Below are 17481 nucleotides of genomic sequence, written 5' to 3' on the forward strand. Positions count from 1 at the left end.
GATACTGAAGGTTAAACCACTCAAGACTAGCAACCAGTGAAGAGAAATTCTGCAAAACAACATACTATGATATTAACCCAATATTCACTACTGAATTTTCATCTGAATTCTACTTTATCTATAATCCAGTTACATTAACATCTGTAATAATTTGCTAGTAACCCACAGGCCAGAGAGTGGAGATAGGAATTTAAGATTATTAATAAAGTTGTTTACCTTTTTTAACTGAAGCTGAATGATCCTCCTCTGGTGGCAATCCCGTACCACCGTCCTTCCAATAGGGATTGAGTTCTCTCTCAGAAAGCACGGCCTGATACAAAGATAATGTTTATGCAGGCATTGCATATGTTTTGTAGTTTATAATATAGTTTATATTTGTCTCCATTTATTTTCAACTCATCATGCTACACACATCTGTTGTAAGATGGTTTGATGTACCCAATAAGGAATAGATAAAATATAAAGCTGCATGGAAAGCAATTGGGTGGAACAGTCATACCATAGAACAAACCATATTCTTCTAGGATCAAGAGTACGTATAAGTGGTCATCAACCATATAATGCATGCTGACAGTCTGGTAATGGTCCTTCAACGGGTCAGAAAAAACATTCAGCAAAATATTATGTGGGAAGAAGAAAGATTAAGCTCTGCTCAAAAGCGAATACCTGAAGTGCTGTGTAGCACACAAGAACAGTCCAGGTCTGCCTGGTTCTTAACTACAATGTTTTGTAGTAATAATAATGTACAAGTATTTGAAAAGCATGGCAGAAAGAAAAGGTTGTGATCATCAACTACGTTTTCAAATCAGATCATACTGCATTGAAAGAGCTGAATGAACAAATGAAGCCACCAACAACTGTACACACACAGAACTAATTTTATGACACCAAGCCCTTCCGCAATTGGACTCTGATCCTCCGAAGTGTTAACGCACAACTACCGCATGGAAGGCACTGCAACCACTCTGAGTTCCTTCTTCATGAAAAACAGCCATATTACACTTTAACACAGAAACCTGAGTGAGCTTTTACCGCACAAAACAACAGGGCTCCTTTCACACATATCATGGGGAGAAGGCCAGGCCAAGAGTATGTAACTACACAAAACATCTCCGAAGTACTTCAATCGTTACAGAACTTAGTACTTGCTAAGCTGGCCTTTTTCTTACTGAAAAGGTAACTACAGGCTTTTCTCTACAGGATAAGCCTGCTATAAGAACCCTTCCTAACCCAAAGAGAACAAATATCTGATCCATTTAATCAGAACCGTTATCATACATAACATCAGGCATTAATCTAAATAATTTAAAATTATACTGAAACTTAGGTATTAGAACCAATTCATTATGTAAAACATGGTAAAATGTAGAAAAAAGTTGGTGCATTAATTCCTCCTACCTGCTCAATTTCTCGAGCTTTCTGTCGTTCCAGTATTTTGTCTTTCTCTCTTTCACCTTTGACAGATGCCAGTGACATGGTTTTCAGAGACATGAAGTCTAAATTCATCCATTCTTCTCTCTTCAAAAAAAAAAAACAAACAAACAATGCAACTATTGACAAAAGCTACTTACAACAAACAGCACACATTTTACTAATACGTATGAAATATTTTGATGAAAGGCAAAAGCGATTTAATGAGCTTCAGTCTTTAATATTTGTGTAGAACTGGTGGAACTTCCTGTGTTCCAGTTTGTGCCCGTTGCCCCGGTTGTCCACCCAGTGTATTTAAGACAGCAGTAAATATGCAAAACGTATAGACAGCTTTTTTTTCATTTTTGCTTAAGTGAACTTTGTACAGCTAAGCCAATTCCTTTTCCATCAATACAGGATTTCAATTTGCTGCTTTTGGCTTCATAAACTCCTATGTATCTTCTAGCATATACAAAATCTGCCAAAAAAAATATCATTGAGCATAGTTCATACTGGGGATATCTCAGCATCTAACAGCACCCCCAAATAAAAGAGTTGCACATCTAAATTCTGTCATTTGTACCCCACAGTAGCAGGTAGAAAAGCCAGACTGAGGACATTCAAAAACGAGGAGTACTTTCTAAAGAACAGCAGCATATGGACAACCTACTCAAATTTGAAACACTTCTTTATACATACAAACCCTGAAGCATCAAAGAAGGCAGTGTCACACACATTATAAGCAACTACTCGGCAAAAACATTTGGAACACTTCTATGTATAGTACAGGAATCAAAATGACACAGCTACATCTATTTCAAAACATGCCTTTGCAGAAGAGTCTTCAAATGTCTTTGCTAAGGTTCAAGTCTGAGCTGTCAATCTTAACAGATGTTGTATGTTAACTAGTTCTCCAGTGCTCAAAAATGAGTGTTTTGGAGGTGATAAACAACATTCCACTTCTCAGATCTCCTCCAAGAAAGAACTGAAAACTAATCTGCCTTCAAGTCATTCAATAGTATCTACACTTACATAACCAAGCAGTATGGATCAACAGAAGATTTGTAAGGATCTGGAGGACACCTGGTCCAAGCTCCCTGATCCCACACAGAGAAGGGTGCCCGGGTCAATATCCAGATGTCTTCTGAAGATCTCCAAGGAGATTTCACAACTGCTCTGAGCAGTCCTGTATGCATCTTCTGTATATATGAAATGGGTTTATGAGCTCCAAGACTGCTTTATAATGACAGCAAAAATACAAAAGGTAGGAATGACTACTCATCCAAAATAAGACATGTCCAGAGTGTGCAGAGTAAGTGACTTTACATGAGAAATGTCTGGCAAAAACAATGGCTTTGCAATACAAATCACAATGATATCCATAAGGACTTGTGGGCCACAGAAATGATCCAACAGATGGAACACCTTTCCTACCAGGACAGGCTAAGAGAGCTGGGGCTGTTCAGCCTGGAGAAGAGAAGGCTCCAGGGAGACCTGAGGGCAGCCTTTCTTTATGTAAAGGGGAGCTGTAGGAACAGATCCTCTAGTAGGCTCTTTCGTGATATGACAAGGGGAAGTGTGTTCAATCTAAAACAGGGGAGATACAGATTTGATATAAGGCAGAAGTTTTTTTTTTTTAAATAAGGGCAGCAAGGCAGTGGCACAAATGCCCCATCCCTGCAGACACTTGAGGTCAGGCTGGATGGGGCTCTGAGCACCTGATGGAGCTGTAGGTGTCCCTGTTTACTGCAGGGGAGCTGGACTAGATGACTTTTCTGAGTCCCTTCCAGCTCAAATGATTCTGTGATTATATTTTATTACTACATACTTTTTCAAAATATATGTGTACAATTCAGAGATTCTTTTTATTTCTCTTAATAACATTCACAGCTTCAGAGTGAGAAGCAGGAATGAAATAAGACCCTTTCACACAACTGAAGACATCATGACATGTCGCTACATTTATGCAATTCTGATAGTAAATCTGCTTACTGTGCACAGAATTCACCTTGGGAGTGGCCTTGAGCCTATAAATATTGTTGCTGAGAACTTCTGCACCTTCCTTCCTTACAACTGTTTAATAATTGCAGAAGCAAAACTTCATTCAACTGTAGAACAACTAAATTATGTAGAAAAATAACTTCTCCAATCAATATTTTTAAACTGACTCTTCAAGAAAATCAGGCTAAGTTGCTAGAGCCTCAAAACAGATGAAAGAAACTGGCGCTGGGCAACTTCAAATGTTGCACCTTGTTAAATCCTATGCAACTATCAAGTAGAGAAGCCATGAATTAATGAAATGTAACATTTACCTTGATAAACACAACTTTTCTCTGAGAAACAGTGTTTATTCAACACACTGCAAATGAACTGTCAAGAAATCCAAACACATTCCACATTTGGTCATGCTGAATTTATTTCTGGAGTAGTTACCTGACCTCTTACCTGCACAGCTGGTTCTTTTGCAGCATCTGATTGCTTGCTGACCTTCCAGGCCTTTTCTGTGTTATCTGACTGTGATGCATTTGACTCAACCCATTCAACTGAAGAATCCTAAGTATAAATTTTAATGCAAACAATTATAACACATCAACATACACTGATAAAATTTATGCCACTTACCAAGTATACTGTTAGTCAAACTTGATGCTGGTTGCTAAGCACTACTAATGTAATATTTGAGGATAAAAATGTAGTTTCGATAGATCCAAAAGGAAATTGTTCCTTCACAACCAAAACATACTGCTAGAGTGCATGAGCACACTGCAGTATGTAACACCAGTTCCCACTGGCTGCTGACTCACATCATAACACTGCTAATGTTAAAACTGTCAGAATAAAAACAAAAAAAAATGTTTTCATTGCATTACAAAAACAAAATATTTAAAAACTTTAGCTTCATCACTATGTTTTACACTGGAAAACTAAACCAGTAACTACCATCTAAAGCACTTCACATGTTATGATCTCCCATTTTCAAACCCAACTTCGACATTTGCAAACCATGCACTGTAATTTCACACTCAAACCAAACTGTATTTTATTGAAAGGAATTTCTTTGCTATTTATCTGAACCTGTTGTGGCAATAAGAGACTCTGGAACAAAGCAATCAGACTTGTGCTTTACTGTGGGACTCACCAATGTAGTTTTAGTTTTGATGAATCCCACAGGAAATGTGGGACATTTGTGGTTACTTCCCACACTTAAAGCATGGTTCACCTCCTTCAGTCACTAGAAAATAAACCTCATCATACTGCATGTTTATTCTCTCAGTAAAAGAGATTCTCTCAAAAGAAAAGTCACACTGCTACCTGACTTGGACCAAAACACCAGGAAGATGTTTTGCACATCATGGCCAGAAAGCAGCAGCTCTCTGTACTGTTTTGCCAGAGTGCCTCTGAATGAGAAGGCATCTGTCAAGAGAATCAAATGCACTGGTCTGAGCTTCCTTTGGACTAGTGTACAGCTCCCAGTTGAATATCCATGGGAGAAGGCAACAGTAGCTCATGCTTGAAATCTAAGTCAAACATTTCCAATTTTAGACACATTGTTCTACCTTATATCCCTAACTACAGAGAATTATGGATTTTTCCACTCTATTCCAGAAGTCCCCAAATATCAAGAACTAGGCTAAAAAACTGCAAATCCTTATTTTCTAACTGAATATTATAAAATTCAGACAGATTCAGATTACAGCATCTTCTAAACTGACTAAACATTTGCTATATGAAGGAGACTTGGTACATTAAAGAGACAAATATTGCCACAGCTTTTCCCAACAGGAAGAGTGAGTCTTAGTATTACTAAACATGTGTGCCCAAGTACCCATAGAACGCTGCAGTTTTTATAGAAGTCACTTGAAGCTCTTTTAAGTTTCTTACTTACTGAAGAACTATCATCAATGTCATCCTTTTTTTCAGATTTCTGTTTTTTATTTTTCTTTTTTTCTTTCTTTGATTTTTTTGAATGTTTATCCTTTTTCTTTTTTTTCTTCCCAGAATGTTCCTACAAGAAAATGTTTGTAAATGAGGTTCAGTAAACCCAACTGGCCACATACAAGAAAAACAATCATAACCTACATACCAAACCACACTGAAAAAGGTAAAACACACACATCTGGACACAGACACGTTTTATTTCTACTACCTTCTCTCTTCATCTTAGGGACAGAGAAGAGCTGTCCATAACCAATCCCCACCCCTACCCACAGTATCCTTTTCACTGGAACTAAGGCACCACATCAGACACAGATCATCTGCACTACCCTTGCTTCAGTCAAATGCAATCCCTTGAGCAACACTGTGTTATTTGTTGATATATCACACAGGTTTCTAAAATAACACTTAGGGATGTGATATTTGGATGCTCCGTTACAACATCTCTGTTGAATTAGCGCAAATGAGCTTACTACAAAACCCTGGATCCTCTAGAACTCCTCTCGAGGCACTATTCTTGTCTGGCAGTACTTGCTCCCCTGTGTATGATAAAAATTAAAGCTGGAATTGAATGATTAAAGTTGCTTTCCTCTTTCTGAGTAAAAGATTATTTCCACTTAAACTAAGCTAATTTTGAAGCATACAAAATTCAGAAATTGGGAGATCTTTTAGACCACATTAGGGCCCTCAAACCTTCCTGTGCATATGGACATGTTATAAAACTACAAACACAATTCAGTGATTTCCAGGCGCATCACCTCCTCCAGTTGCTCCACACGCTCGTTCACGTCAGGAAGCATCCACGTGTCTTCGCCTCGCAGACGCTTTTGCAGCTTGCGCCTCTCCTCCTTCTCGTAATCAATTTTGGCCTAAAACAGAGAAGAAAAATAACTAAATGGAGCTCAGTAGCATTAGGTACAGATGTTTTTGTAAGTCACATTGCCACAGTCACAGACAATTTTAAAACAGTACTTGAGAGCTTTTCGTATTACAGGACAGCAATAAACACACTTCAGGATTACTGCACGTTAAATGGGAAAGCCAACTAAAAAAAGATTATGCACCCTACTTCCTCAGGCTACAGTTCTGCAGCTTCTCTAGCACTGACTCCACCCCGTCATCCTCAGTAAACAAGGCAAAGATGTTCACCTTCCTTTCTTCACTCTGCAGAATCTTCTTTCTTGCAGCCTTCACAAACAGCACACTACGTGATACAGTGGACTTCTGACATTCCCTGGGCAATTACTCCACTACCAAGCCCAGCTCAGTATGTATTAATTTTACAAGTAAGCTGTAAGCAAGCCTTCTCAACTTCAGAAATATCTCAGCCAGATTCAAAATTTGGAGCTGCAGAAGGTTCTTCCCTTTCTGGTTATGGAGAGAAAGCTAGAAATATTTTTAGTCCTATTTCTGAAGTTAGTAATCGCTGCACTTTCAACTCCTGAAAAGGAATTCTGTAAACTATGTAAATAAGATGTCGACCCTTCCAGACAATGAAGTTTCCTGTGATACATTCATCAGAAGCACAGCTTTCAGTTCCCTCGAACTGAATTTGTCATTATGAAAACTCTTTATCCCAAATGCAATCATCACATCTGATTAAGCAGGAAATTTTTTTTTCATTATTACAACTCCACTCCTGCAATGTTTTCAGCTGTGTGAAATAAACTGTGCACTTTCTAATAAAGTTGAAGCAAAAACTAAAGGCAGGATTTGGTTTCCATCCTGAATCAGTTTCACTAGAAAGTGTTCTCAATCATAAACCAAATGACTGCACAAAAAGAATAACAATATTACATATTTGGAACTCACTGCCTCCTTTTGCACATTACTAAAGTCAAAAATTACTCCCCATCCCTTTTGTCTCCTCTATCAGCTTCATTCCTAAGCAACACTCACTCTTCTCCTATATTTACTTCCTCCCCTTTCTCCCCCCAGAGAACTCATCATTGCTGTATAAATTCTTTCACTTATTTTCCATTGCTTCTTCACATTTGCTGGATTGCTTTTTGGTTGGGTTTTTGTTGTTGCTGTTTGTTTTATCTTTATGCTTATTCTTTGCGTGTGATTTAAACTTTTCTCTGTAATAGAATAGAATGAAATTGCTCTTTGCCTCAGGATGGAAAATTTACAAATAGACACTGAGTTAAACGAGGCTAACGTTACAAACGAGGAACAAATTAACCATTGACCTGTTTCAAAGCACCATTATTTTATTCACCTTGTTTCAAACACATCTTATTCATTTGAAATATTGAGTGAGCTCTCATTTACTTGCAAATATATTTTTTTAAACAACGCATTGGTAGCAAGAGAATCTTGCAATCTATCAGTCACCCCTAACAGCTCCTACATAAGCGATAAGCAAATCACATCAGCCCTAGAGACCAAGTGAAACTCATCAGTTCCATAAAAAAACAAGTCACAGAAGGGTAACAACGAAATTAAAAGCTGTCATGACATAGCACAGATTCAGGGACTAAACTCAGGAGTGAATTATTGCCAGTTTTTACCAAAAAAAAAAAGAAAAAAGTGCTCACATCTAGGAAAATGCTTACCTACCTCTTCCTATGCTTACCAAAACACCCATCAAATTATTTTCCCTCTCCAAACTTGCAAAGTAAAACACTGATGTCATGAACGATCATACTCATCAAAACAAGATGCTATTTCTGGAGCTTGATAACAATTTGCATGTCAACACTTAATTATTTGATTACTGATCCTTATCCACAAGCATTACCAGCTGCTAGGGTTTTATCAATGCAGTTGGGAGGGCAGATTACACAAATAGAAGTTATGTCTCCAAAATTTGAAAGAGAAATCTCAATCAATGGGTTTGGAAATATTTGGATTCTTCCAAAGTAGTACAGTAAATTCATAACCAGCAAAAACATAAGAGTAATTAAAAGTCAGCAAGATGCAACATCTGTTCAGCTCCTTTTAAAGTAAAAGGTAAAGAATACAGTTCTATGTCTACAACTGTTTCAAAACAATTCTGATCTTGATTTTTGAGGATATGGAATTTGCAGAAAGAAAAGGGAGAGTGAAACCCATTTTTTTCTTGTGACTTCAGTGATTTTGGTAGAATCTTTACTTCAGGAAAATAGAGTAAAGGTTCCCCCAGACACCTCAGTGTCCTACCTATGAACAAACAAATGGTACCTGGAACCAGTGAAAGGTCTTCCCTTTTTCAAAGCCCCAGCTGCATTCTTGACAGAACAGAAGACAGGTAAACAATTTTCAATACTTTACTACTACAGGCTCCTGAAGATGAGTCAGTTCAAAATCTCATCTCATTCAGAGTCAAAAACTGAAGTACACACAATCATCTCTTTTTGGTCAGTGGTTCTACATCCAGGTGGAGACCAGTCATGAGTAGCATCCCCTACTCTGGACACACACACTGTCTTGGCACAGATACTCTTCAACATCTTCATCAAGGACAGAGTGAGATCGAGTGTACCCTCAGCAAGTTTGCAGACAACACCAAGCTGAGTGGTGCGGCTGACACAACAGGAGGAAGGGATGCTACCCAGAGGGGTCTGGGCAGGCTTGAAAAGTGGGCCTGCATGAACTTAATGAGGTTTTATTTATTTGAGGGAATGGCTCAGAGGAGATTAAGGTTGAATATTAGGAAATACTTCTTCCCCGAGACAGTGGTCAGGCACTGGAACCACTGACTGCCCAGGTGGAGTCACTGACCCTGGAGGTGTTCACAAAATGTTTTGATATACTGAGGGACATGATTCAGTAGGAAATATTGGTGATAGGTGGACAATTGCACTGGATGATCCTGGAAATCTTTTCCTACCTTGGTGATTCCATGATTCTAAGCAATCATTGTTGCCTGCAAAAATAGATGCTGATATTTCTTTAAGATTTCTATCTAGGAATAAAATGTATTCACAACATTTTAAAAACATTCTGAATAAGACAACCACAGAATCATAGAATAGCCTGGGTTGAAAAGGACCACAGTGATCATCTAGTTTCAATCCCCCTGCTACATTCAGGGTTGCCAACCACCAGACCAGGCTGCCCAGAGCCACATCCAGCCCGGCCTTGAATGCCTCCAGGGATGGGGCATCCACAGCCTCCTTGGACAACCTGTTCCAGTGTGTCACCACCCTCTGAGTGAAAAACTTCCACCTAATATCTAACCTAAACCTCCCCTGTCTCAGCTTAAGACCATTCCCCCTTGTCCTATCACTGTCCACCCTTATAAACAGCTGTTCCCCCTCCTGTTTATAAGCTCCCTTCAAGTTACTGAAGGCCACAATGAGGTCTCCCCAGAGCCTTCTCTTCTCCAAGCTAAACAAGCCCAGTTCCCTCAACCTTTCCTCATAGGAGAGGTGCTCCAGCCCTCTGATCATCTTAGTACCTTCCTCTGGACCTGCTCTTAGAGCTCCATATCCTTCCTGTGCTGCCCCAGGCCTGGACGCAGTGCTGCAGATGGGGCCTCACAAGAGCTGAGTAGAGGGGGACAATCACCTCCCTCTCCCTGCAGGCCATTCCTCTTCTAATGCAGCTCAGAACACAGTTGGTCTTCTGGGCTGCAAGTGCACACTGCTGGCTCATGTCCTGCTTCTCATCCACCACAATGATTTGTTTCTTGTTCAAATTCAAGGAAAAAAACAAGTTTAGTGAAGATGGCTTGCTAGGATTAGGGATTCACCAGCTTAGGGATTCACCACCAAACTAGGATTAGGCTTCATCACCAGCTTCAGCCTTTTCACCATGGAATTAGCTTATGTCTCACTGTCAAACTGTGTTACAGTATGCAACCCAACTGCTTTTCTCAGCTTCAGTATGTCTCCCTGAAATGAGACTTACATGATGACAAGTTCAATACAAATTTATTGGATTTTCTTTAGATTGCAGCATATGTAATACCACAATCTAGTGACTACAAACTCCTACTTAAAGTTAACAATATTTTAAAGATACAAACAAAAGAAGTAGAAAGTCCTCTGAAGAATAAGTTATGCTAAAATTTTAAAATCCTCACAGTATACTTCTGTTTCGTGTTACACCACTGATTCTAGCAGAAGCAAAGAAAACAGAGAAAAATGATTATTTGATAAGCTACACCAACAATGCCTGACACTGTACAGTTTTTCTACAAACAGAACTGTAAGCTCTCAACTCTCTTGCTGTACAAGTGAGAAGAGGTAAAACAGGATAATGGTGCCCTACAGAAATCTTACTTTCTTCTAGTTAAGAACGTTTTCCAACAGTTTGAATTGCTCAAGAGAGCACTTCTAACAGGAATTCAAATCAAGCAGAAAGTGCAAAAAATAAAAATAACAATTAAAAAAAAGAAAAAGAAAAAAAAAAAAAAAACTTCTGCAGGATAATACGGCTTATTACCTAGTTAAAGGATATCCCTTTCAACTGCTTGTAAGAAGAAGGGAACATAGAGAGTAGAATTGTTTCACATTTTGATGTCACTGAACGGAAATCCTGTTGCCTAGGAACAGTTCCCTAGTTATGCAAGAGGCACCCACGTAAAACATTACCTAAATTCTGCTATCTTCTCACGTTGAAAAGTGAGAAAAAACATCACTACTATGTAAGCAGCAAGCCATTCAGGCCATTTTCCCATTCCCTTTGTTCTAGAAATATCTTGGCTGTCTTCCTTCTCTCACAAGCCCACCATCACAACCCACTATTATTTCTGTATCTTATCCTACACATCTATGTAGTCACTTCTTAAGCTTCGTATCAAGCCACGTTACTTAACCAGCATGTGATTCCCAATGCCACTATTCATTCTGCCTTTGAGTTAAAAGAACCAGCAGTTTCCTGCACATGCACTGATCGCTGCACACAGGCAGGCTTTGAGTGTATCAGGATAAAGACAGCTAGCTCTCTGGGTCACAGCAACTCCATGAAAACTGTGAAGGAGTGGCTGCTGTGTCTCAGGTCACACAAGAACAGGGGCTAACCCAGCAGCTAGAATGTGAGCTCTACCAGTCAGGCTGCCTCACTTTTGTCTGAGATGTCACTCGCCCCACAATGAAAGTGCCAGTGGTATAACATGGGCTCCTCAGGAAAGAAAGGCCAGGAATGCAAAGAGAGGAGATGACCTGTAAAAGGAAAGGTTGAGAAAACAATAGAATTATAGAATAGATTCATTAAGGTTGGAAAAGACCACTAAGATCATCCAGTCCAACCGTCAACCCCTCAAAACCATGCCCACTAACCACATCCCTCAGTGCCACATCCACACACTTCCTGAACACCTCCAGGGACAGTGACTGCACCATCTCTCTGGTCATGTGCCACCTCTCAGTCTGTGCCAATACCTCACAACTCTTTCCAAGAAGAAATTTTTCCTAATATCCAACCTGAACCTCCCCTGGTGCAATTTAAGGCCATTCTCTCTTGTCCTATCACTGTTATGCAGAAGAAGAGGCCGACCCCCACCTCACCACAAACTCCTTTCAAGCAGTTGCAGAGAGCGATAAGGTCTTCCCTGGGCCTCCTCTGCTCCAGACTGAACAATCCCAGTTCCTTCAGCTGCTCTCCATAAGCCTTGTGCTCGAGACCCTTCCCAGCTCTGTTGCCCTTTTCTGGACACACTCCAGGACCTCAGTCTTTCCTGTAGTGAGGGGCCCAGAACTGAACACAGTACTTGAGGTGCGGCCTCACCAGAACTGAGTACAGAGGAACGATCCCCTCCCCGCTCCGGCCAGGATGCCGTTGGCCTTCTTGGCCAGCCGGGCACACTGCTGGCTCACGTTCAGCCAGCTGTCAGCTAACAACCCCAGATCCTGTTGCTCCAAAACTGCCTGGCCTAGAGCTGAGAAGGCTCGGGGTTATGTGCACGAATACATGAAGCCAAGTTCAAAGCAGACAGAAGCGGGCTCTTTTCAGCTGACTGAAAACCAGACGCCCGTAATAAGCGAAATAGCAGTCAACATCCCCGCTCCGCGCCGCCCCGTGTCGCGGCACTCCCCTCGGGCTGTCCTGTGAGCCCACGGCGGGCTGAGGCCTCGGGCAAGGCCGCGCTCGGAGCGCACTCTGCGGCCGCCCCAGCCCGGCAGAGCAGAGCAGGGCAGAGTAGAGCAGAGCAGAGCAGGGCAGGGCAGGAAGCCCTCGGTCCGGGAAGGCCGAGCCGCGCCGAGCAGCCCACCTGCGCCAGCAGCGCTTCCCGCTCCCGCCGCCGCCGCTCCTTGCGCGCCTCCAGGCTCCGCTCGCTCTCCCATCCGGACGCCATCGCTAAGTCCCGCGGAACGCGGCGGCTGCACAGCAACGCTGCCGTACCGAGAGGCAGCGGCTGTCGCGAACGGCGTCCCGGGCAACGGCGGGCGGGGCGGCCCGGGCCGGGCCCCGCCCAGCAACAGAGCGCCTTACCCGGGCCGAGCCGCCCGCGGTTCCTCGCGGCCCAGAGCGCTGGCGGCTTAGCCGTGCCGTTCGCGGCTGTGAGGGAGCGCCGAGGGCGACAGGCGGCTGTTCAGAGCACATTCCGCAGCCAACCGGGGTCGGGCTGTGGCCGCTGCCCTTTACAGGCACCCGTTGCCCCGCTGGCACAGCCGAGCCATCACGCGGCCGGTGCACATCCTGAGGACCCGGGTTCGGCGGCACGTGTGGGTCCTCAGTCCATCTAGAACCCAGCTCTGGTTTGCGGTCCCGCCACCGTTAGATTGTCCATCTTGAGATGGTTTCACCGACTCCATCGTGCAGCCATTTCCCCAACCTCATCACTCAGCTGTCCATCTCATGGCAGTTGCCCTAACTCTGTCATCCAGCCGTCTCACATCCCTGAACCTCACATCCCTGAACCTCCAGATGGGGGCTGGATGAACAGAATGTCCTCCAGTGTAAGAGCAGAGCAAGTTCGTGACCATCTCATCAGTCTGGTTCAAGTCTGTGGGGCCCAATGTCATGCATCCAAAGGTTCTGAAGAAACTGGCTGATATGGTTGCCAAGTCACTCTCCATTATATTTGCAAAGTTGTGTCTGTAAGGGGAAATCCCCAGGGACCAGAATATGGGAGACATCACTCCCATTAATAAGAAAGGGCAGAAGAAGGACCTGGGGGAACTACAGACTGGTGACCCTCACATCTGTTCCTGGAAAGATCATGCACAAGCGGGATAAGGAGGTGATCTGAGACAACCAGAATGGATTCTCTAAAGGTAGATAATGCCTGACAAATCTGGTAGCCTTTTATGATGGAGTGACCCCATTGGTGGAGAAAGGAAGGGCAACTGATGTCATCTACCTGGACTTGTACAAGGCCTTCGACACAGTCTTAAAGCACATCCTCATCTCTAAACTGGAGAGAGATGGTTTCAAAGGTTGGACTATTCAGTAGGTAATGAGTTGGTTGGATGTTTGCATCCAGAGGATTGTGCTCAGTGGCTCTACGACCAGGTCAATCATGAGTGGTATCCCCCAGGGGTCTGTCTTGGTATTGGTAGTCTTTGACATCTATATCAGTGACATAGACAGTTGGATCAAATGTATCCTCAGTGAATTTGCAGACAACACCAAGCTGAGTGGTTAGTTGACACAACAGGAGGAAGGGATACCATTCAGAGAGACCTGGACAGGCTTAGAAAATGGACCTACATGGACCTAATGAGGTTCAGCAAAGCCAAGTGTAGGATGTCACAACTGGACCAAGGTAATCACAGAGTTGTATACAGACTGGGAGAAGAACTCACTGAGAGCAGTGCTGCACAGAACTTGTGGGTACTGGCAGATGAAAAACTGGACATGAGCCAGCAGTGTGCACTTGCAGTTTGGAAGACCAGTATCCTGGGCAGCATCAAAGGAAGGGTGGTCAGCAGGGCAAAGGAGGTGATTTTCTCCCTTTATTCTGCCTTTGTAAGGCCACATCTAGAGTACTGTATCCAGGTCTGGGGCCTTCAGCTCATGAAAGATGTGAAGTTTTTGGAGAGGGTCTAGAGGAGGGCCACAAGGATGATCAGAGGGCTGGAGCACATCTCCTACAAACACAGGCTGAGGGAGTGGGGCTTGTTCAGCCTGGAGAAGGGAAGAGCCCTCTCTGTAGCATTCCAATACTAAGGAATTTATAAGCAGGAGGAAAATCAACTTTTTACAGGATACAATATTTACAGGAGTAAATATTGATAGGACAAGGGAGACTGGTTTTAAACTTAAAAAGGGAAAATTTAGATTAGATGTCAGAAGGAAATTTTTCACTGACAGGGTGGTGAGGTGCCGGAACAGGCTGCCCAGAGAAGCTCATTCCCTGGAGGTGTTCAAGGCCAGGTAGGATGGGGCCCTGGGCAACCTGACCTATTACCTGATTTAGTGCTTGTCAACCCTGTTCAAGCAGGGGGATTGGAACTAGGTGATCCTTGAGGTCCTTTATAACCCAAACCTTTCTATGATTCTATGATTCTGTGATTCTCTGACCCAACGTCTAGAAGACTTTTCACAGTCTGCCTAGTAAGAATCACAGCAAATAGCACATCATGGCATGCATAACTTAGTTAATACTTATGCCACTTGACACACAGGACCACAAACACAGAGTATGGTAAAGAAATACTGAACTGTAGACTGAATTCTTCCTGCTGAGCTGAAATAATCTTATGTCAGCCCTGGTCTACTCATCTGCACCGAGAGGAAACTGTGGCCTGATGCTCTTCCATGCTCCTGAGCTACACTCTGCACAAAGACCTTTAGCCTCTGAATCTGCCTTTTGCAGGTGATTCAGCACCTTTTTTAATTTGGGCTTAATTTTGGCTTCTATAACTGGCAGGTTGGCAGCTGATAGGGTGTACATGGAAGGAAATTAAAATATACATATTAAAAATTCAAAAATTTTAAAAGGCACTCACAAATTGGTGTTGACCAACAGTGTTTGATAGGACTGCTATATCATTCAAAACATAATTTATTTGGGATGAGAACGGAGCATTATTAATGTGTGTGACACCGAACACATTCAGAGTTGCCAAGTAATGACATTATTTAGGTGAAGGTCTGAGCAAAGTGTTCTGATAATTTGTTAGCTATTTGCATTGGACAATATGTTTCCAAAGTGATAACAGTAATTTAATCATCATATCCATGGTGGTATTAAATGTGGAAATCACATTTGCATCTTTTTGCTGCGTTTGATTTATTCTATGACAGTTAACAACATCTCAAGAAAAAAACTGTCATAGATCACCGCTAGGTAGGGAATGATAACTGATAGAGCTTCATAAGCAGTTTGGCAAAGCAGTGCAAGGACCCCCTTTGGGGAGCCACTTACAGAGGAAACAGATGGATACAAAAGATGTTCCAGCAGGGCTGAAAAATGCCATGCATGCTCAGTCCACAGCTATCTGCAGTGATGCACACTGGTTGAAAGCATCTGTTTGGCTCAGTAAGGAAAGCCTCTTCTCTGATCTTGATGTGCTCCTTTTGCTGACAAACTGGTTCGCGTTTACCTCTGGCTCCAGGCAGCCAGAAGAGCAGGTCAGGTGGGTGCTCCCTAATTCACTCCAGGCAGTCAGACAAATTTGTTTAATAGATTTATATTGAACTAGATGGTGAATTGATAGCCCGTGAGTTGATCTGACTGCTTTTGACTGAATCAGTTCAGGAGGTACTTGGAAGGGATACCTGCGCTGAAAGCCTGGGAGCTGACAGAAGCTGGTTTGCAACAGCTGTGGACGATTTTTTCCTTCAGCAGCAACAGTTAGAACAAGGAGTGTTTTCTACAGCAGGAAGATACAAAGAGAACTCCAAGCAGTGTCTGACCTTTTGCAGTATTTGATGCTATTCTTGTTATCTGTAATCCTCCACCTCATTAATAAGATAGTACTGTAAATTTTCATTTAAATCCAAGTTTCAAATTGTTCTATTTTAGAAGAGACAATCTGATACAAATGCACTCTGGAATCTCAAAAGCTGAAGGAACTGGTTTTTTTGAGAGCTGACTTTAATTCTGAGGTCAGACATTAGGAAAAGGTTGACATAATTTAATCTTATTTCATCTCCTTGTCTAAGAAAAGGATTTTTTCAGAGGAAGCGAGCAAAAAATGAAACTTTAGTATCATTTTGTTCAAGATATTACTGTGTCTGAATACTTTCATGTGCTCAAAAATCTTCAGTGAACCTTGAGAAACCTGATATACCACTTGTAATGGTCGGCAGGGCATCTCTGCTCGGTCACCTCATTCCCACTGCCAAAATTAACCACACTAGTAAAACAATAATGCTTCAGAGATACTGATCCTTGCTGAACTCCTACAGGGAGGCACTGACCTTGCAGAGTAAATTGTTATTTCCCATTTAATGGTGCATTTTATGCTTTCCCTCGGAGAAGCTGATGACTGTCCAGCCAACCTGTGTTATAAACCTTCACACTACAACCTTCACTACTTGCCTTCAGCTCTCTGATATTTTATTTTTATAAGGAAAAGGCTGGAAAAAATCCTCTCTCAGATTGATCCTCTACAGTTTTCTTGAAGCAAAAGACAGTGCTTCACTAGGGAAAAGAGGTTCTTTACTTTGAAAACATGAAACAATTTTTCTGCTGCAGTGAGGAAGCTGTAAGCACATAGGTAAGTCCAGCTTGTCACAGGAGACAGTTTCTCACTTCAGTTTTAGCAATACATTCTAAAATGTTCATACTAAAGAAGCACAACATCCAGTAGATTGCTGGGGAGGGGACTGAGAGGGTACACTCAAGTCAAAATGAAACCATCTGATTGCCATTAGTCTTCTGAGCAGTCATTTAGATTTGATTCTTAGGATGGGAAATTTCATTTTCTCATCTAAAAAATCCAAATAGAACCATTAAGAAAGTACAGAGAAAATGATACAATTATGGGAAAATGCATACTTCTTTCACATAAATTTCATGATGTTTCCTCAGCAGAAAACTGAAGTAACCGTGTCTAACCTCGGTGTCATAAAATGGTAGAACAGCCCGCCCAAAAATCAGTGCAGTAGCAATGCCCGGGTCATTAGCTGCCTGAATTGTGCAGTCAGGTCCTGAATTGACAGCTTTCTTCTGTCCATCAGAAAGAGTATTCCTGGCAGCAGCAAAAGAGCCCTGTGATGGCAAGAATCATGCCAGCCTGCCTTGGGAATCAGAGTTCAGCTCACCATGAAAATGAACAAGGAATCTGTGATGGACTGGAGAATGATTCACCC

General features: G+C 42.1%; 1 protein-coding gene across 1 annotated transcript in view; it reads right to left on the bottom strand.

Annotated features, from left to right (window-relative positions):
- Positions 1-12583, bottom strand: part of CWF19L2 (CWF19 like cell cycle control factor 2) — a 62968-nt gene extending 50385 nt beyond the window's left edge. The window contains exons 1-6 of the mRNA XM_042867264.1: positions 12488-12583; positions 6105-6215; positions 5297-5416; positions 3856-3963; positions 1399-1518; positions 217-310 (exon numbers count right to left, since the gene is read on the bottom strand). Of these exons, the coding sequence (XP_042723198.1) occupies positions 217-310; positions 1399-1518; positions 3856-3963; positions 5297-5416; positions 6105-6215; positions 12488-12571 (637 nt within the window). The 5' untranslated portion in view covers positions 12572-12583. The remainder of the gene's footprint in view (positions 1-216; positions 311-1398; positions 1519-3855; positions 3964-5296; positions 5417-6104; positions 6216-12487) is intronic.
- Between the last annotated feature and the right edge of the window lie 4898 nt (positions 12584-17481).

This window comes from Lagopus leucura, unplaced genomic scaffold, assembly GCF_019238085.1.
Source record: "Lagopus leucura isolate 7727_CA_CO unplaced genomic scaffold, USGS_WTPT01 Super-Scaffold_100001, whole genome shotgun sequence".
Taxonomy (NCBI): Eukaryota; Metazoa; Chordata; class Aves; order Galliformes; family Phasianidae; genus Lagopus; species Lagopus leucura.